At 40.3% G+C, this 18,415-nt stretch overlaps 1 protein-coding gene across 8 annotated transcripts; it reads left to right on the top strand.

Annotated features, from left to right (window-relative positions):
- The first annotated feature begins 1,467 nt into the window (after positions 1–1,467).
- On the top strand, positions 1,468–14,146 carry PLSCR1 (phospholipid scramblase 1). 8 transcript variants are annotated; one of them, XM_071437671.1, is made up of 10 exons: positions 1,765–2,085; positions 3,736–3,838; positions 4,523–4,551; positions 5,349–5,417; positions 6,916–7,073; positions 8,080–8,122; positions 9,192–9,412; positions 10,183–10,344; positions 11,364–11,525; positions 12,717–14,146. In XM_071437671.1, the coding sequence occupies exons 3-10, from the start codon at positions 4,545–4,547 to the stop codon at positions 12,747–12,749; spliced, it is 855 nt and encodes a 284-aa protein (XP_071293772.1). In that variant the 5' UTR covers positions 1,765–2,085; positions 3,736–3,838; positions 4,523–4,544; the 3' UTR covers positions 12,750–14,146. The 8 variants fall into 8 exon arrangements, with proteins under 8 accessions (XP_071293774.1, XP_071293772.1, XP_071293770.1 ...); XM_071437669.1 differs by having other exon boundaries at positions 3,736–3,847; XM_071437666.1 differs by having other exon boundaries at positions 3,736–3,853.
- The last annotated feature ends 4,269 nt before the right edge of the window (positions 14,147–18,415 follow it).

Genomic DNA, 18,415 nt, shown 5'->3' with positions numbered 1-18,415 from the left:
TTCCAGGTTTGCTTTCTAGATTATAAACACTAGAGAAGGAGCCTTCTGTTGGGATTGTGTCCACAGGCACAGAAGGCACAAACCCCCTGGTAACCACTTTTATTTCCTTCAGCAGTGCAAACAATGCCATGCCTGAGGTTAAATGAGGTGAAACAGAGTTTGAGCTGCACAAAGGCTGTTTGCTCTCATGTACAGCCCTGAGTGAACTTCCTCCTGTGTCCCCTCACACAGATGTCCTGCCTGAGCACTGAGAGAAAAGACGCTGGTGAGGGGATGTTAACAAGAGAGATGAGAGCTGCTTCCACCAGCCCAACTCCAGCTTGCTGGAGACCTCTGCATGAGAAGAGGGTGCAGGAACTGGTCCCACTTCTGGTGCTGGACACCACAGGATCAGATGAGGAGCCAGCATCAGGAGCATCAGAACTTAAAGCAGTAGAAAGTAATGTTCTGAATATCCAAACCATAAGCGACACAGAAATCTTAGAAATTGGGGTCAAGAATCTACACAGAATGTTTCTTTTCAGGTAAACATGCTTAAACCTAAAAGACTAAATTACTAGGAGCATGGTCATTTTCTTATTTCTCCTGAAACAATTCTAACTTTCTTTCTTAATGTTTTAGGCATTCCCCTGCTGATTAAATCTGCACACAATTAAAAGGTACTGGCCATTTCAACCCCCTGATCTAACAGAAAAGCACTGACTGTCAGTTACATCAATGATCCTAGCTAGATAAGAAAAGGCATTATTTGATCTGGGAAAGACTGATAAATTAGTTTGTATTTTGTGAATCATGTCATCTTTTTTTCTGCCACTGCAGGTGAATAAGTTTTTCCCCTACTTACAGATATGTGAGAGGAAGAGATATGCTGCTATCTTTGTTCTCTCTGGTAGGACAATGATATTCTCATCTAAGAAATAGTGTTCAACTCTGTGTAAAAAAGTCATGTTTGCTTGGCAATACAGTTTCAATTTCAGTGTATAAATCTGAAGTTAAATATAACTATACTATATTCCTGTAAAAAAGAAGGGTAGTATCAAAAGCTTCCATGTATTTATAATTTTCCAACCATGTCAAATAATTCTATACCTATTTCTTAAGAGATGTTTAAAACCTATTTCTTGGTGTCTGCTATTAATCCTCTTAGTGGACTCAGTGCAGATGTGTGGGGAAAATGCTAGTCAGCTTTAGATTAGATTCTTCTGTACCTGAGGAAACAAGCAAAATAAAATCTTCAAATCCCTGTCAAATCTGGTGTTTAGGTGAAATCGAGTGCAGGGCTAGAACAATAGTTTGGGGTGGGGTTTTTTTGGTTTAATATTGTTTATGGAAAGTTCAATATTGAAATGGAGACCTTATTTTGGGAGGTTGAAGACAAAGACTACAGAGTATGTACAAGGTGAACTGCACTTATTGAATCCCCAGTCTTGGGTTTTATGCATGCACCAATTACTGTGATTAATTGATGTGGTTTACATGAAATATAGTTTTCTTTGAAGAAACTTTCCTTTGGGATAGGTGGACAACAGCAGCTCCAATCTGATGTGCATGAATGTACAAAAGAGGATGCAGAAGATCTGTTCGTCAGAGCTGTTAATCAGGGCGTGAGCCAGCTTTCTCCAAGTCCTTTGTTTCCCAAACAATTCATTGTTGTACATTCTTCTTCCTGTAACTATGAAGTCCACATAAATATATTTTTCTTCCTGAGATCCTGCCTTATAAGCAAGGCAAAATTGTTCCAGATACATTTGTTCTCTTTTCAGGGTGGATATAGAACTTGGCGTTATCACGTGTATGCAACCTGATGTCCGCTGACTAAACGGCAGAAATTGAGCTAATTAATGAATTAATTAATTGTAAAAGGACTGAATCAGCATTGTTGCCGATAGACATGGAAAAAGAAAATGTCACGAATAGCGAAGCTGTTGAAATACCGGCGTTTCTGGGCAGGGCTGGGCTCCGGGCAGGAAACTGCTGCCTGCCCTGCCCTCGCTCCCGCCCCGCAGCGCTGGGAGCTCGCGGGACGGACACGGGCACAGCGGAGCCTCCTCAGCGAGCGGGGCTCCTTGCGGGCGCTCCCGCCAGGTATCCCGGGGCTCTCCTCACGGCATGGGCAGGGATCCGCGGGGCTGGGGCGGGGAGCCCCGCGTGTGTCCGGCTGGGCAGCGCGGCTGGCTTGGAACTGCTCCCTGCAGAGGAGGAACTCGCTGGCAGGGACTGGGGTAAGGGAGGTGCTGCTGCTGCTGCTGCCCGGGCTGTCCCGGAGAGCCCCTCGGGCGAGGCAGCCGCGGCCCCGTGCCCGGGGATGGGCGCATCGCTCCATGTCCCGCCGAGCCTGAGCCCCGCGCGGGGACCGGGCTGTGCTGCCGGGGCTGCGCTCCCGGGAGAAAAGCCACTGTAAGGGACAGGGTATCCTTCTGTATCCTTCTCCATCAGAACAAAAGAAAGAGTAATTCCTTCTCTGAATAATGTTTTCTTAACATTTCTTAACATTAACATCTTAACCAACTCATTTAAATAGATCAATGAGATGATTTTTTAAGCATACTGTTTCTCCAGCGGTCAGGGTTCAAATCCAGGGGCTGAACAGTCTAAGAGAATGCAACGTTAAAAAAAAAAAAAAAAAAGCCTCAAAAGGAAAACTATTGAAACTATTGCATGCCTCCTGGTTATTCAGCTTCCTGCTTTTTGAATATTACAACTTCTTGGAAATCTTGGAAAGGGCCTGGCTTGTTGTGTAACTAAGCATGTTTATGCTTGGGAGCTTACATTACATTAACGTGCTCTTTGCAACATTTTACTGAGCTGGAGAAGAAATGAATCTACTTGTCATGCTAGTATTCTATTTTTCTGATAAAAAGCAGAAGACCTATAGTTAACATAATTAGGACATAATTACTTGCAGCATATCTAGTGACATGCATCAGGCTAAGGGACATGCAGCTGGTTTATGTAGTTCTGAAAATGAGAAAGTGACCAGAAAGAAACATAGACATTCATAAAAAAGGATCTAGGGATGAAATGAGGGCTGAGCTTTGTAAAATCTTTATTACTTCCTACTACAGAGCACATCAACCTTTTCTAAATCCTAGATTGTACAGTGGCTGGTGTGTGTGATTATAGGGACAATGAAAGATTCTGGACGATTACAAAGGCTTTCTTTTAAATAAATCATGTGATTCTCTCTCTACTCTCCCTTTACCAAGGGGTTTAGTTATAATTCTCAGTATTTCATTGAAGTTCATGTTGCTGGAACATTTCACTGCATAAACTGATCTTTTGCTAGTTTTATTCTTCTATAATTTGTGATATTCCTACATTCCTACAGTGACTACAATCCAATCTACCCTATGACCAGAACCCAATTAAAGTATGTGTAACAGGACAGTGAATTTGTTAGTAAAGAAGAGTTAGTAAAGTAGAAGAAGTATATTAAAAAGGAATTTAAGAGCAACTGAATCTGCATGACATTCCAGAAGCAATCAGGCATCGCCCCGTGAGAGCTGCTTTTACTCAGAGAATGAAAAACAGGAAGGAATTGCTTTCAGTTTCACTTCCCAGCTTTGACCAGCCATCCTCATTGAAATGAAGTAGTTAGAAGAATCATAACAGACAAATTATACTCATGGTTTAACTTGAATTGGATTATTTCTAGAGAACAACTAGATTTTTTTTTTTTATTTTAAAGCTTTCAATCTTATTAAAAATGAGTGCCTGTACCATTCTTTTTTACAGTTCCATGTTTTGATCTCCTGGCTGTTTTGGATCTGTCTGTAATAGCAGTTGCTGCTGTTGTCTTGCTTCACTCATTACCCCAGAGAAAGAGATAACTCTCAAGGTTTAAGCGGTATCAGTAAGTGGGGGTTTTTGGGTTTTTTGTGTAGTTTTTGTTTGGGTTAGATTGTTTTGTGTGGTTTTTCGTTTTTTGGTTTTTTTTTTTTTTTTTTTTGTTTTTTTTTTTGTTTTTTTTTTTTTTTTTGCTGTGGGCTGTGTTGTTTGGTTAGTTTTAGTTTGGTTTTTTTTTTTTTTTTTATTTCTCTTGGTAACCACACTTTGTTATCCTGTGAAGGCAAATATTGGATATGTGTTATTTAGTAGTACCACTAGAGAAATGGAATAGCTTGAAGAACTGGTTTACCTGAGCAGGTTTTGTGGGCAACATCAATACACTGAGCCAGCTGCCCTTAAATTACTGCAGTAAATTGTTCATATGAATTACAGGATATTTCTGAATGGCTGCACAGTGGAGTCTTGCACATCCCAATGCTCTTCTGAGTTGAGGATGATTTCAGGATACTCAAAGCATGACTGTAGGCATAGAAAACTCAGACTTAAGTAGTAGTTGAGACATAGCCTAGAAGGAAGCTGAGATATTTAAGGGTTTTTTCCTTGTATTTGTAATTTGACTTTCCCATATAGTTTAGAGAGACAAATATCTTTTATCAATAATAGAGAACTCTGAATAGCTCTTATGTGAAAGTATGTATGTAAAAAATCATGAGACAAAAATGTTCTTTTGCAGAATTACAAGCAGATCTTCAACAATGCAAGGTGAGTAAAATATAACCAAAATGTCAACTTTTGCTAACATCAAAGACAGCACATTCAAGCAATATTAGCTTACCTATTAGCTTACATTCTAATTATATGAAATATGTATGAACGTTTTAACCTGAAATTATTTACATTTTAAAATGGAAGATTTTACAAAATGCAGAGCTTATATTTTCAGATCTTGATTTCTGATGTTAAGCAAAAATAATAAATAATTTAGTAATCTTGAAATTCAAGTTACTTATTATTAAAAACTGAAGATGGTAAATGTTTTTAAATCCGTAACACTCCTCATCTGCTGGTGTGGCATTACTGTAATCTCAACTTGAAGAAGTTGGGAGAAAAGGTTTTACACAGAGGGAAATGGCTCTCTGCCATGTTCTGTACTGGAGGGCAGCCTGTCAGTTCCTGGCAATGCTTTGAATTCAAGCCTCTTTCTAAATATCAATGAACAAAAGCATCTTTGCTCCAGGCAGAGTGAACTGACCCTGCTTGGATTGGATGATCTCAGGAGGTCCCTTCCCAGCTGAACAATTCTGTGATTCTGTGACATCTTCATGACATCCTGGGCAGTACCTGTCTGTTTTCTGTGCTTTAAGGACCAGAACTCCAGTCACTTTTGTTGATGCATACATTGCTCATCAATACGATCTTGATGTGTATTTTTGCTGTACAGAAAACAGCTGCCTAGATTTTGTTCTGTGTGTACTCTGGAAAAGAAGTCAGTGCTGGGGATCTTTCACCCAGGGCAGGAGGAAATGATCCATACTCAGAGTGTATTTTCATTCTTCCAGGACCTCCACCTGCCACAGCACCTGGAATGCCCTATGGCTCCCCTCAGCAGGTCCCTGGGGCTTACCAAGGTGGGTGGCTTGGTTACAGATCTGTGAGACCATTGGGAAATAAGCATGGGGAATATGGGGTCGGAAAAGGGTGATCATCTCCAATTTACCTTTCTGCTATTAATTCTATAGAGTTTCTTTTAACTTCTGTTTTGCTGAAAGGTCATTTCTTTCCTTTGTGGCTCTACATTTTAGTATGTGCTAAGCAGGGGTAGGAGTTAAAAATGTCAGGTGTTCCTCAGTGGTCACTGTGGGGAGTTTGCTAGGCAGGTTTGCTGGATGTTACTGATTGCAACTCATGCACAGCAGGTTCTTACTGGTAATCAGACTTTTTAATTGCCATGTTACTTCAGTGTTTCCTTTATTTTCCTATAGAAGTACAGAAGTGAAGAAAGACTTGTTTTTCTCTTGCAGTTCTGCATGTATTCAGTTCCTGTTTCTTACTCTGTTGCTGTACTTTGCAGGTGGTTACACCTTACACTTTCCCTCACTTGCTCTCTCCTCTTCTGTCTCGTTTTCTGCTCCACTTCAAAATGCAGCCCTCCTGAACAGCTTCTCTCATTCTGGCAATGATTTCTTTCTGAAGAACCAAATCACAATAAATATCTAACAATCAGGCTCAGAGCATAAGTCAGAGGTAAAAAGCAAAATGTTTGGCCAAAGTTACTGTGCTGTTCATAAATTAAAGCTTGTGCATCCTGGGACAAGGCGCTCTGAGGTGTGTAAGTACCGCTGGCTGTAGCAGGGAGCAAGCACTCACTGCTTGTGCCGTGGAAGTTGCAGGGCCATTGTTATTTTGATTAATTGTATGTGCACACAATAGCAGGAGGTAGTTGGTTTGCAAAGCCTGTGCTCAGACATAAAAGTGATTTTGAATTCCCAAGGGAGGATTCTTCTCTGGGGTCAGTGATGTGGCCACCTTACATCACCTGAGGCACCCTGGCCACAGCCTGAACTTTCACGTGCACTGGTTCACGTGTTGTAATGTATTGTAAAATTTGGTGCTAAACTGGTGTGGCTGAAAGTCTACCAGTCAACTGTTTGAAAACTATAGATGAACTTTGCTAAAAGGACATTTCCTTTCACAAAAGTAGAAGGTATAGTTCCAGGAAAACTTTGTATTGAAATTCCTCATTTGCTCAACTGACAGTGCATAAAAGCCAATGCTTTTAATGTAATTTAAAGTATTCTTTCTTCTCTACTTAGAAATAACCTTCATTTATTTATTTCTGTTTTTTGAATTGACTGTCTCTATGTGAATGAAATTTCTTCTGTATTTAAGAATGGTGCAATTTTTTTTATCTATTTGGTTTGGTTTTGTGTGAGGCATCAGAACCTCCCACGACAGTGTAACTCCCTTCATAAGAGTTATTGTATTCATAACTGAAATAAATAAGGTATAAGTATCTCCATAGTTCCAAAGAGTTAATAAGTTACTCTTCTGAAGATGGACAGGGCAATTATTTTCCAACATTTAACCTTCATAACCACATCTCTCCTACCATGCCAAACGTCACAGGTGCAGGGAACTATGGATTCCAGGCACAGCCCATGGGGTTCCCAGGTGGATTTGTCCCTCCACCTGTCCAGAGCCAGCCCACCATGGATGGGACCATCTGGATGCCTATCCCTCCTTCTATTCCCAACTGCCCTCCTGGACTGGAGTACCTCACACAGGTACCTGCACCCTTCCTCCTTCCCTAGAGATGAGGCATTCTGCTCTGGGAAGCAGCCTGCACCCATGAAATAGCCAAATAAAGCATCTGGCTGTGATGCAGCTGAATAGGCTCCTGCTGCCAAGTGGAGCCTTTTCTGTTGTCTGAATGCAGAGATACCTGTTAGAGATGCAGCACTTGTTCATGGAGTATCTTTCTGGAAGGTAGAGTGTTAAAGGATGAGAGACAGAGGTCTGTCATACATCCCTCCCATTTCTGAAGTTACTCTTTGGGAGATGTAATGTATTTTGAAAAGGTGCATAGAATAAATGCCTATTATATGGGAAACTCTAGCACATTAGAAGCACTTAATTTTCTATATGATGCTTTCTTCACACCTCTTAATATTGTTAGTAGAGCTGCCAGTCAGACTTCACAGCATAGAGAACGCTAATAGCAAAATTAGGATTGTTTCCACATTACTGAGTATGTCTTTGTAGTGTAAAATACAGTTCATCTCAGCACTGGAAAGATTAATACTGATGTATTGCTGCCAGTTCTGCAAAGTGCTAAAAGAAAAAGGGGCAAAAAAAAACTCACTAGTGAGGAGAGGCTGATTTTCCCCTGAATTTTCCTTAGAGCTGAGCAGTAGCTGGGCTTCTACTCCAAAATACCCCCATTTCCTGCTTTTGTCTGTGTGGAGTCTCTGGGACATGATGTGAGAGCTCTCTGAGTCCTGAAAGGGGCACAGGTGTGTGAGCCCTGTGTGCTTGTCCCCAGACCAGTTTGGGTTCAGCTCCCCCATCAGCTCCGTGCCCTGGAGCACTCTGTGCTAACCTGGCAGGGGACAGGCCAGGGAGGGGAGTGAGCTCTTCCATAGCTTAAATGGGAGATAATCTGCCTCTGCACAGGGTCTTGATCCATGCATTTTAATTCTAAAATGAAACAGCAGCGATTCTTGAAACGACATTTTTCTCAGTTGTAACTTGTTAACTGTTTCTTCTGTTTAATTTTTCAACCATGACCAGATTGACCAGATATTAATTCATCAGCAACTTGAAGTTCTCGAGAGTAAGTACAAAGTATTTAAATCTAATAATCCCAAGAAGAGTGAAGTTTAGGCTTTATTTGACACTATTTTTAAGGTGATTACCACCTTTGTCTTGTATTACCTGTCTCAATTCCTGCAGAAGTCCTGAAGAAGTGGAGGAGAGGAAGGAAAAATAGGAAGGAAGAAGATTTTCAGCAGGTTCCATATCTCAAAAGATACACAGCAATGCAACTGAATAATCTTGGTTATAAATGCTGTAGTTGATATATATAGCTAAATATAGATGAAGCCACACATTTCCAATGTTACTGTTAACAATGATTTCTACTCTCTTCCTTACTTAAAGATTTTATTTTCTGTCTTGTCATATCCCACCTAAATCCATGGACTAGCATGTGGCTTTGATCCCTTTTACAGGCAATCCTGCTATTTTAGCAAACTGAGTGGCTTTCCTTCTGCTCCCCTCATTCTGTGCTTTAAGAAGATCCAAGTTGTGTTATCAATGTCTGTCAAATAGAGGGAATAAAATAGACCATACATCCCAGATAACCTCTAATGTTACTGCTGCATTTTTCTTTCTGGTTCTTTCTACAGCTTATAAGAGTGCTCTCATTTGTTATAGAAATTAATTAAAATTTCTGTCCTGGCTCTTGTTGCTTTTGATGTATGCTGCTGTAATTCTTGACTGGGAGGGTTTTTTGTGGCTTTCTTATTCTGAACTTATTTGTGCCCTTTTCTGGCTTCACCCCCAAATTCACAACTCTCTTTAACTCTTATCCATTCAATTCTCCCCTGAGAACCTTCCCTGCTGTGCTATTGGTAATGGTGGTGCTTATTCAGGTGCCTGTGGACAGGGGGGACACTGGGGACAGATGGGAATCTCAGTTTTTTCCCACATGTCCTTGCTCATGGTGGCTTCTTCCCTTAAACTCCTTCATCAGGCTTCACTGCTTGAGGGTCCTTTCCATCATTTCCCTTCGCCAGGAGCTGCCTCTGACAGACTTTGAGAGAGGCTTTGCCTTCCCAAAGAGCAGGAATTGTCTGACCAGACCCTCCTAGGAATTTAGCTGGTTTTTCCTCATTTTTCAGTTGTGACTGGCTTTGAAGAAAACAACAAATACGAGCTGAAGAACGCCCTGGGGCAGAGGGTGTACTTTGCAGCAGAGGACACTGATTGCCTGACCAGGAACTGCTGCGGGCCCTCCCGGCCCTTCACCATGAGGATAACTGATAACCTGGGCCGCGAGGTGATAAGGCTGCACAGGCCCCTGCGCTGCAGCGCCTGCTGCTGCCCCTGCTGCCTGCAGGAGGTGAGATCTGCCTCTCTCTGCCTTCCTCCTCCTCAGACAGGCACCTCCTGTGCAGCTCTAAGGTGGCCTTGAGGTGAAATGAGCCAGGGTTTTGCCAGTAAGGGGTGGGAAGAGAGATCTGTGGGGTTCTTGGTCTGGGCAGAGGGAAGTGAGCTGCAGCACTTGGGCTCGCTGGCCACTTCTGATTGGGGTAGTGGAAAGTCTGACTGAGCAGCATCCTGGGGAAATTGTGGCTGGTGCTGAAATCTGCATTTGGAATGGAACAAGAAGGCAACAGCTTTCAGAGACTAACAGCTAGTTTTCATTTTACAGCTCTGAAAGCTATAGTGGCATTCAACATAGGAGATCATGAGGTTTTTTAAATATTAACATAATTCTGGAATGATACAACTTCTGAAACTCTAAGTCTAAGCCTACTCAGAGCTCCTGCTGAGGCATTTGTAGTAGCTGCACCCTATAATGCCTTCACTGAAAGCTTTTGGGATATTCACTGCCTTTCTTTCACTGGACTTTGGTCTTTATATTGTGGATGCATAGCTTGTGTGCCTCCAGAGCCTGAGGAGTCTCTTACTTTTTTCTTGAAGGCAAAAGCTGAATAAGAGGTCTGCAATCTGAGTGGTCTTCTGAAAACACTCACAGCAAAATGCTTTGTAAGGCCAGGTTGTTGTGGAAAAATAGGTTGTTTTTCATTTGTGTGCTGGTGTGGGTTTTGTCTCACTAGCATATGACAGCATGATCATTCACTCGGAGGTTTTCTCTTCCTTGTGAAGCTGGAAGTCCAGGCGCCTCCAGGAACAATAGTTGGTTATGTTGTCCAGAACTGGCATGTCTGCCTGCCAAAGTTTACCATTCAAGATGAGAAAAGAAAGGATATTCTGAAAATTAATGGCCCGTGTGTTGTGTGCCGGTGTTGTGAGGACATTCATTTTGAGGTATGCAATGTAAAAATTGTTTGCATGTATCTGTTTTTGAGATAGTAGTTTGGTATTAGTTTGTTGCTCAACTTACTACCTATCAATTTAATTGTATATATTAATTTCTACATCATCTTTTAATGCTGGTATAATCAAATGACTTCTCTAGATACCTAAATTACTCTAGATAAACCAGAAAAACTTCCAGAAATTACGTGTTAAAGCCACTCATCAGTGATCACTGAGAATTCTCTGTGGCTGCACAGAAATAATTGATATATTTAGCAGCAAAATCTTTTTGAATCTGTTATGTCAGGGTCTAAAGAAAATATAATAAGTTGTATCAGGTATTTATTAAAATGACTTCCTTCAATCCCTTATTTAATCATCTAATAATCATTCAATGAACTACTAAGTTAAGATAATTTAGACTTGAAATACAGAGTTGAATGAGTGAAGAGTTACAATTTTCCTTTAAAAATAATATTGGTGAATGCAACATTGTTTTTGTGGACATTAAGTAAAAGATACAAAGCTACAATTTAATGTTTAAAATAATGTTGCAAATAGTTACTACAGAAAATGTATATAATTTTAGTTTGGAAACTAAGCTTTCACATGACCCAGAAGAGTGGCTCTAACTTTAGATAAATGTAATGTTGCCAGAGGGCTAACCTCTGCTTTTGAGCAGAAGAATGTCATTTGTTTAATTTTCACTGGAGCGGTTCCTGATGAGTGGCAAGAGAAACTAATTCACTTTCCTGGCTAAAAGACAGCACTTCCAGCAGAGTGTGTATCCCAGCACCATCAAGGAATTGAACTTCCAAGTCAGATTCAGAATCAAGTTCACACCTCTGATACTTTAGACCAACTTTCTGATAGTCTGATTGCCTTTTGGTACAAACCCTTGCACTAATTACTGTATTAATTAAAATAACAGTCTGAAGCTTTTAAATAGATCTATTCCAAAATGGATTTGGGAATGTTATGAATGACAGGTTTGATGATGCTTTTAAAACTTTTATATTAAACTATAGGTGATGTCTCTGGATGAGACTTGTCCTGTTGGGAGGATTTCTAAGCAGTGGACTGGTATGGTGAGGGAAATGTTTACAGACACAGATAACTTTGGAATCTCATTCCCAATGGACCTTGATGTGAAAATGAAAGCTGTCATGATTGGTGCTTGCTTCCTGATTGTAAGTTGTTCACTAATACATCAACATAAACTAAAGTTTTCATCTCCATGTTTAAATTGTGACTGTAAAGGAGTTAATTTTGAGCTCCTTCAAGTGGGTTTCAGCTTGTGAACTTCTATGTGTAAAACTGACCACAAAAGGCAGCACAGAATTATTTTAGACAATATGCTTATTCTAGACTACATGCAGAGATAATTGTATTTAATAAGAGTTTCATGTTTGGTGGGACTGAAAAAATGAAAAGGGAAGACTTCTTACAGACTCGTTAGCAGAGGAAAGCAAATTTATGGATGGTGAAAGCAGAAAAATACAGATTAGAAATAGCCAAGAGACCCATTGTCCAAAGCCCAGGCAGCCCACTGGGCTGGTGGGCAGCTGAATGCTGCAGCCACTGTCCCCCATCTCTCTTTGGAAGCATGTGAAGCACTGGACTGAGCAGGATTGATGCTCTCAGAGCAGTAATTTCCAAATGGAGGGACTACTGTGGAGGCTGAGCTCATGGAACTCGTCAGAGCACTTCTCAGCAATAGTCAATAGTGCAGAGCAGCTCAGTGTCCTCTTTGAAAGCAGTGTGGAACATGCTCCAGTGTACAGTACAATTCTGCATCAAGGTACCATTCTAGAACATGCACTGCTTCTGTGCTGGCTGGGCTGCAGAGGGGCAGGAAAGGGCCCTGAGTTTGGAAAGGTCTCTCCAGCCTGTGACAGCCTGAGCATGAGCAGGGTTTTGTTAGCTGTGTGTGTTCCTGTGCTACCAATGCATCAAGTGCAGCATTAGTGAGTGGGAGCAACCTGGACTTTCAGGCACAGAAATGGGGCCCCCACCAGTAAACTAAAGGCAGCCATTATTGTAAAGGACTCCAGTCTGAGGGAAAATGAGAGGGAATAAGGTTGAACAAAGTCAGAGCAGAAATCCAGAGTAAAGGAAGCATAGCTTTGGCTATTAATTAATTATAAATTAAAAGTTCCCATGTTGGTCTTTCACTATCTTTCTGTCTCTGTGGATGTCCCATTCTGAGAGACCCAGGTGGTGAGGGCATGGCAAATGTGCCTCCCCCTTCTTCTCAGCCTTTCAGGTTTCTTAGAGGAAGGTGTACATCAGGTGCAATGCAGCCAGGGGATCTTGGAACTAAGAACCACATGTAATAATTGTAATTATTTGTTTTGTTTGCCTTTTTTTTGTCCCCTTAGGACTTCATGTTTTTTGAGCATAGTGGTAATTAAGCATCAGCAAGCAGGAGTTTTGGTAATGAAATCTAGATGTTCTCTATGGAAGGAAGAAGAACATGGATCTCCCAACTTTCCAATGAATTGCTGACCTCCAGTAAGAATATGAGAAATGTACATGTTATAGTTACATTTCTGTAAGCTAAAAGCTTTATGGTCTTATCTATTATTTTTTTAATATGGTGAAATAATTTGTAGTATTCAAATAAGAACTCTTTATCTGGACAGATCAATAATATCATTTAGAGAAATGTATAGCAACCTTTTTTTCCCCCAAGAACTCTGCAATTTTAAAGTAACTAATTATAGTAGTTATTTATAACTACTATAATAATACTTTGATTCCTAAAAGAGAGGACTACTTCTATATTCAATATTAATAATAACCTAAGCCTAATAAGGAGACACTGATATTTTCCTGGGTATTCTTCTTTGGTAGTTTTGCCTTGGTGTTCACATTCTGTTGTTTCCATCTATCAAATATATACATTCAGAGCAAAGGAATGCACTTGAACAGAGCTATCTGGAATGAGTGTAAAATATAGTTACTCTGGTGTCCTGGGTGTGTGTGAGCTGGAGTTTATTTCCCCAGCAGCCCTCACAGAGCTGTGCTTTGCCCTGCTGAGAGCCCAGCAGTGTTTTGGTGCAGCTGAGCAGTGCTGGCCCAGCTCTTTCTCTCCAGCATTCCACCTTATGGTGGTGTTTGAGGGTCCCAGGATGAGGGAAGAGATGACAATCTTGACTCCATGTCTCAGAAGGCTGATGTATTATTTTACAATATATATTGTATTAAAAGAAAATGATATCTTAAAACTATACTAAAGAAAGAGAAGAAAGGAGACATCAGAAAGCTAGAAAGGAATGAATAATAAAAACCTGTGACTGACCAGAATCCCAACACAGCTGGACCTTTGATTTGTCATCAAGTAAAAACAATTCACATGCTGGGGAAACAATTCTCCAGATCACATTCCAAAGCAGCAAAACATGGAGAAGCTGAAGCTTCCCAGCTTCTCAGGAGAAAAGATCCTGGCAAAGGGATTTTTCATAAAATATGTCACCACCTGCCTTGAGGAGGCTGGGAGTGGGCAAGGTCCTGGCAGGGGACACAGCCAGACCAGCTGGCACAAATTGGCCAAAGGGGCATTCCACAATGTATGACATCAGCTCAGGTATCAAAGATAAGAAAAGGAGGAGGAAGGTGCTGCATTCAGTTTTTGCAGTGTTTGCCTTCCCAAGCAATCACTTCCATGCTGAAGCCCTGCTTCCCAGGAAGTGGCTGGGCATTCCAATGGGAAGAACAGAATAAAATTTCTCTTTTTTTTTTTTTTTTTTACTTTGTTTATGCACACACAAACTTTTCTTCTAGTAAACTGCTTTATCTTAACCTACAAGTTGTTTTGTGTCATATTTTATCTCCCCTGTCCCTTTGAGAAGGGGAGGCATGGGGTGGCCTGGTGGGCACCTGGTCCACCCACCACCTCTAGTGATGGATACATTCTCAAATATGACTCCTCCTGAGCATGACCTAGTTTTCTTATTTGGGCTGTTCTGAAACTTAAGCCTTGCATGTTCATCAACAGAAGTGTAGAGGTGACAGGAAATAAAGCTGTCTGTGCCTGCTTCTGTTTCATAATCCTTTAATAATTGCCTTGTGCAGGAGTGTGGCCTGAGGCAAGGAAAAACTGTTAGTTACTTCTCAGTTTCTCCAGTCCTCTGTGCTCCTCATTTAGTCCATGGTTTTCACAGATTGTGAGTCTGTCTGTTGTTTTGAGGGCACAGAGTAAACAGAACAAGTGTTCTGCATAAACAGAGCAGCTTCACTTCAAAAGCAGACACATGGAATGGCAGGTAAACTTCTTAGCATTTTTAGCTTTATTTAAATTATTTAAATATTTTATTTAAATGTCCAAGCAATGGATGAGTTGCAATTTCTTACCCCTGCACACAAGCACATGCACAGAATGGTTCTGGGCATCCAGCTGTGGGGAGAAGTCCTTGCCAGTATTTTCAGTTGCATTCTGGTCCTGCTGAAGAGTCCTTCTCTTCAGTATTTTCAATTTATTGGCTGCTTCTGGCCAGTCAAAAAGCAAAAAAAAAGAGAAATGCCATTGCTGCTGGGTACCTGGATTCTCTTTGATGTTGGAATAATTGTGCAAATTTGGGACAACAGTCCAGACTGTTCTGAAAGTCTTTAAATTGTATATTACTCCTTGTTAAATTAGCTTCTGCTGCTGAATTTCTTTGTATATGGAGTTGCTGGAGGTGCATTTTTGATTCATCAGCACTATTCTTAGGGAATTAACTTATTATAACTTAATTGTTGTAAATGAAAAAAAAATATCTTGTGCTTTATCGACCATCTGTTAACGAGGAAATCCAATCTTGCTAAAATCTGCTGAAATTTTCTGGCTCCTTGAGTTAGGAGTAGAAGGTACATGTATTAGAAACCAGAGCTGTCCTCTAGGGATTCACTTGGCTCAGTCCATCATTATTATTTTTCCTGCAAGGGGTGACACACAGCTTCATTTCTGTCTGTAGCTCTGAAGTCCCAGGCTCAAGCATATTTGATCCCTGCACTTCAGCAGTTATTCAAATATTTTTATAAACATTGTTTGGGAGTATTTGAAAGTACCTATTTACTTCCATGGCAGGTGCTGCATAGAATTTAAATTTACAATTTGCATTACAATGAGGTCAATGGCTGTTTGAGGGATGGATGGAATAATATTTTGCAAGTAGACAAAACAGGGTTACCTTTGCCTTTGGTGAAAAGGATTTTGTATTCTAAATTCATCTGCTGACATTAAACTGGGGGGGGTATGCAAATTTAAGTGAGGTGTTAGGAGGTTGGCCTAATAGGACATAACCAGGAGACTGTTTTCATTCCTCCAAGTAATTAAAATTTTTTCATTCCATTTTTTTTTTCTTAGTTATTCACCCTAAGTCCTGGAAGCAGCATTGTTCCAATAATCTTGCACACAAAATTATGTAGAAAAATTAATGTACATCTCTGTAGGGCAGTAAGGAAAGAATGGGAGAATGCAAATCATTAAGAAAGATCAACCTCACATCAAGATGTGTAAGTTGATCTTGTAGTAATTCTTGTATCTTAAGGAGAATTTCAGTTGCAAGCAGTGACAATTGTGTGAAGCCTACTCAAAGCAAATATATCTGTGCTTACACACAGGTTTCTCAAATACAGTGAAACCCAACAGTGAAGTTGTGTAAGTTTTACTGTTGCCCATTTAGATTTTTTTGATTTTGTGCTGCTCAAGTTTAGTGGTCAGATTGTTGCAGTTTACTCCTTTACCATGTATTTAGCAAATCAGGTGAAAATTTAGATAACCTGAGAGAATAAGTGAATCCAGCTAAGGAGTAAGAAGTGGCAGCTAAGCATCTTAGATTTGCCAGAATTGTGGTAGGAACTGGAAAGAAGTTCTGCAACCTCAGATCATAAAACAACAGAGAGAGCGTTGGACTTGGAGGGACTTTCCATCAGCTGGGGAACTGGATAACTCTGGTTACACACCTCATAAACTTCTGTCTTGTGAAACAGTTCACACTCTTTCATGAAGGTAAAAATATTGCATGGGAAGTCCTAACTAAAGCTGTCCAGGGCTAATTCTCTAGTTACCCAAACAGTATCTTATTGCCTTTAGCATCTCATTTTTCAATGTTGCTATTTAATTGAAGAATGGTTAGTCTTAAATTTATTCAAGAACTTCTGGAGACTTGCTCATTTCTGAAACTCTGTTAAATGAAGAAAAAAAATCATTCTTTGAGCTGTCTTTTTTTTTCATTTTGAAAGAATCATAACAGCATCAATATTTAATAAATCACCAGTCCAGAACTCTCCACTCTCCATCCTTCAGACAATAAGCAATACAATGATTTAACCCCCTGTCCATAAATCCAGGCTGTGGATCTGCATTGGAAGATTTCCAGCGTGCTGCCTGTTATTCAATAGCATCTCAGTAAGATTGAGCTGTTATGTAAAACCCTTTACAGAGTGAGATTTGCAGATGGATTTTTCTACCTCTGTTAATGACCTTTCCATCTGTGCCATCCTGGTAAGTTTTTTATCTCTAGTTGCAGAGGAGATGCAGTCACTTAATAAAACCCTGGCGTTCATATCTTATTGAATGTTATTGAACACCATATATTATTGAATATTATTATTGAACACCATAATTTATATGATATTGCTCAATAGAAAAACATAATTAATTCCACTTTCCAGAAAACAAAGTTATAAGTGTTTAAAAAAAGTGATTTACTACTTTAGTCATAAGCAAGATTGGGTTTTTGCTAATAACCTCGCTAATTGGAAAAGAGAAGGAGCATTGTTTTAAAGTATTAAAGTATGACAGTTTGCCTTTTAAAAATCATTTTATTTCATATTTGCAAGGTTCATAAAAGAGTCTCCTTGGGTCTTTTTGTTGACCCAAGGACAGCCTTTACATCTCTTATGTACCTTGTGCTGGCTTTACTAACAAGAATAACTTTGACCAGAAGCTGAGAGTGGGAGAGGATTGCACAGCAAAAGATGAGTTAGGGAAGGAGAGAGCAGCTGGTTTCCTGAGCTAAATTAACTCCCTGTGCTGTAGGTGCAGGGGTAACTCTTGGGAAATGCAGGAGATAATAAAGAAAATCAAATCTTTGTGCAAGGGAATTTACTGTAAAATTGCATGGTTCAAGTGTTTCACTGCTAATGGCCATTGTATGAGATGGATGTTAATAATTTGCCAGAGGAAATGGTGAAAGCAGGATTCAGGGAAGAAGCTGTGAAACCAGAGACACCTGAAGATGAGGAAACCTCCCACAGCCAGGGCAAGGAAACAACTATGGGCTGCATCAAGGGGAAACCACCACTCCACCACAAGGTAAAGAGCCATGTTAAGCAAAAAGCAATCATGTGGTTTGATCTTAACATTCATGAGGCAGGAGATAAAAAAGGTATAAGAACTGCAGAGAAAATAGCCAGAGGTCAGAGGGAGATTCTTCCTCTAACAAAGGAAAAGGTCAGCTCTCCCAGGGTAGAGCCCAGCTGGTGGAATGCTGTTGGGTCAGGGCTCTGCATGTACTTTCATGATGTATATGGTGATACATGCCATGTGTTTGTGCTGGGGTTCAGTAGCTCCCTGTCACCATTCACAGGGAGACTTCCATATGTTACTGATTTGGTTCTGGAGACAATTTATCTTCTGGTTTATAGCTATATTTGACCTACCACAGGTTTAGTTTATATACAATTTGTACCTGATAACATTATTAAAGACAGCAATGAGGAGAAAATATCCATGAAAACACTGCAGCATACCAAAGAGGAAGAAGAGAGGAAAACAGGGACATACAATGACTGTGCCTCTTATTTTTCAATGGGTGGCAGTGTTAGCACAGAAATTATCTTTCTACTGCTTAAACCTGGCTCTGAGATCTTCAGGCAGTTTCCTTAGATGTCATTCTGATTTTCTCAGTGGAGGAATTTCACATTACACTATCTCCAAAGTATGTATTCCCTACATGAGTGTGGAAAGCTAGATGTGTCTTTCCCACCAAAGCAGCAAAATCCTAAGCTTCAAATGCAATTACACACCACTAGGAAAATTAAAAAATGTGCATGATAATCATGATTGATTTAAAATGCTTAGACAAAATAC

The sequence above is a fragment of the Agelaius tricolor genome, unplaced genomic scaffold (assembly GCF_023055355.1).
Source record: "Agelaius tricolor isolate 1412-34295 unplaced genomic scaffold, bAgeTri1.0.p SCAF_12, whole genome shotgun sequence".
In the NCBI taxonomy this organism is placed as follows: Eukaryota; Metazoa; Chordata; class Aves; order Passeriformes; family Icteridae; genus Agelaius; species Agelaius tricolor.
The sequence above is the reverse complement of the archived record's forward strand: the minus strand, read 5'-3'. Positions and strand labels throughout refer to the sequence as shown.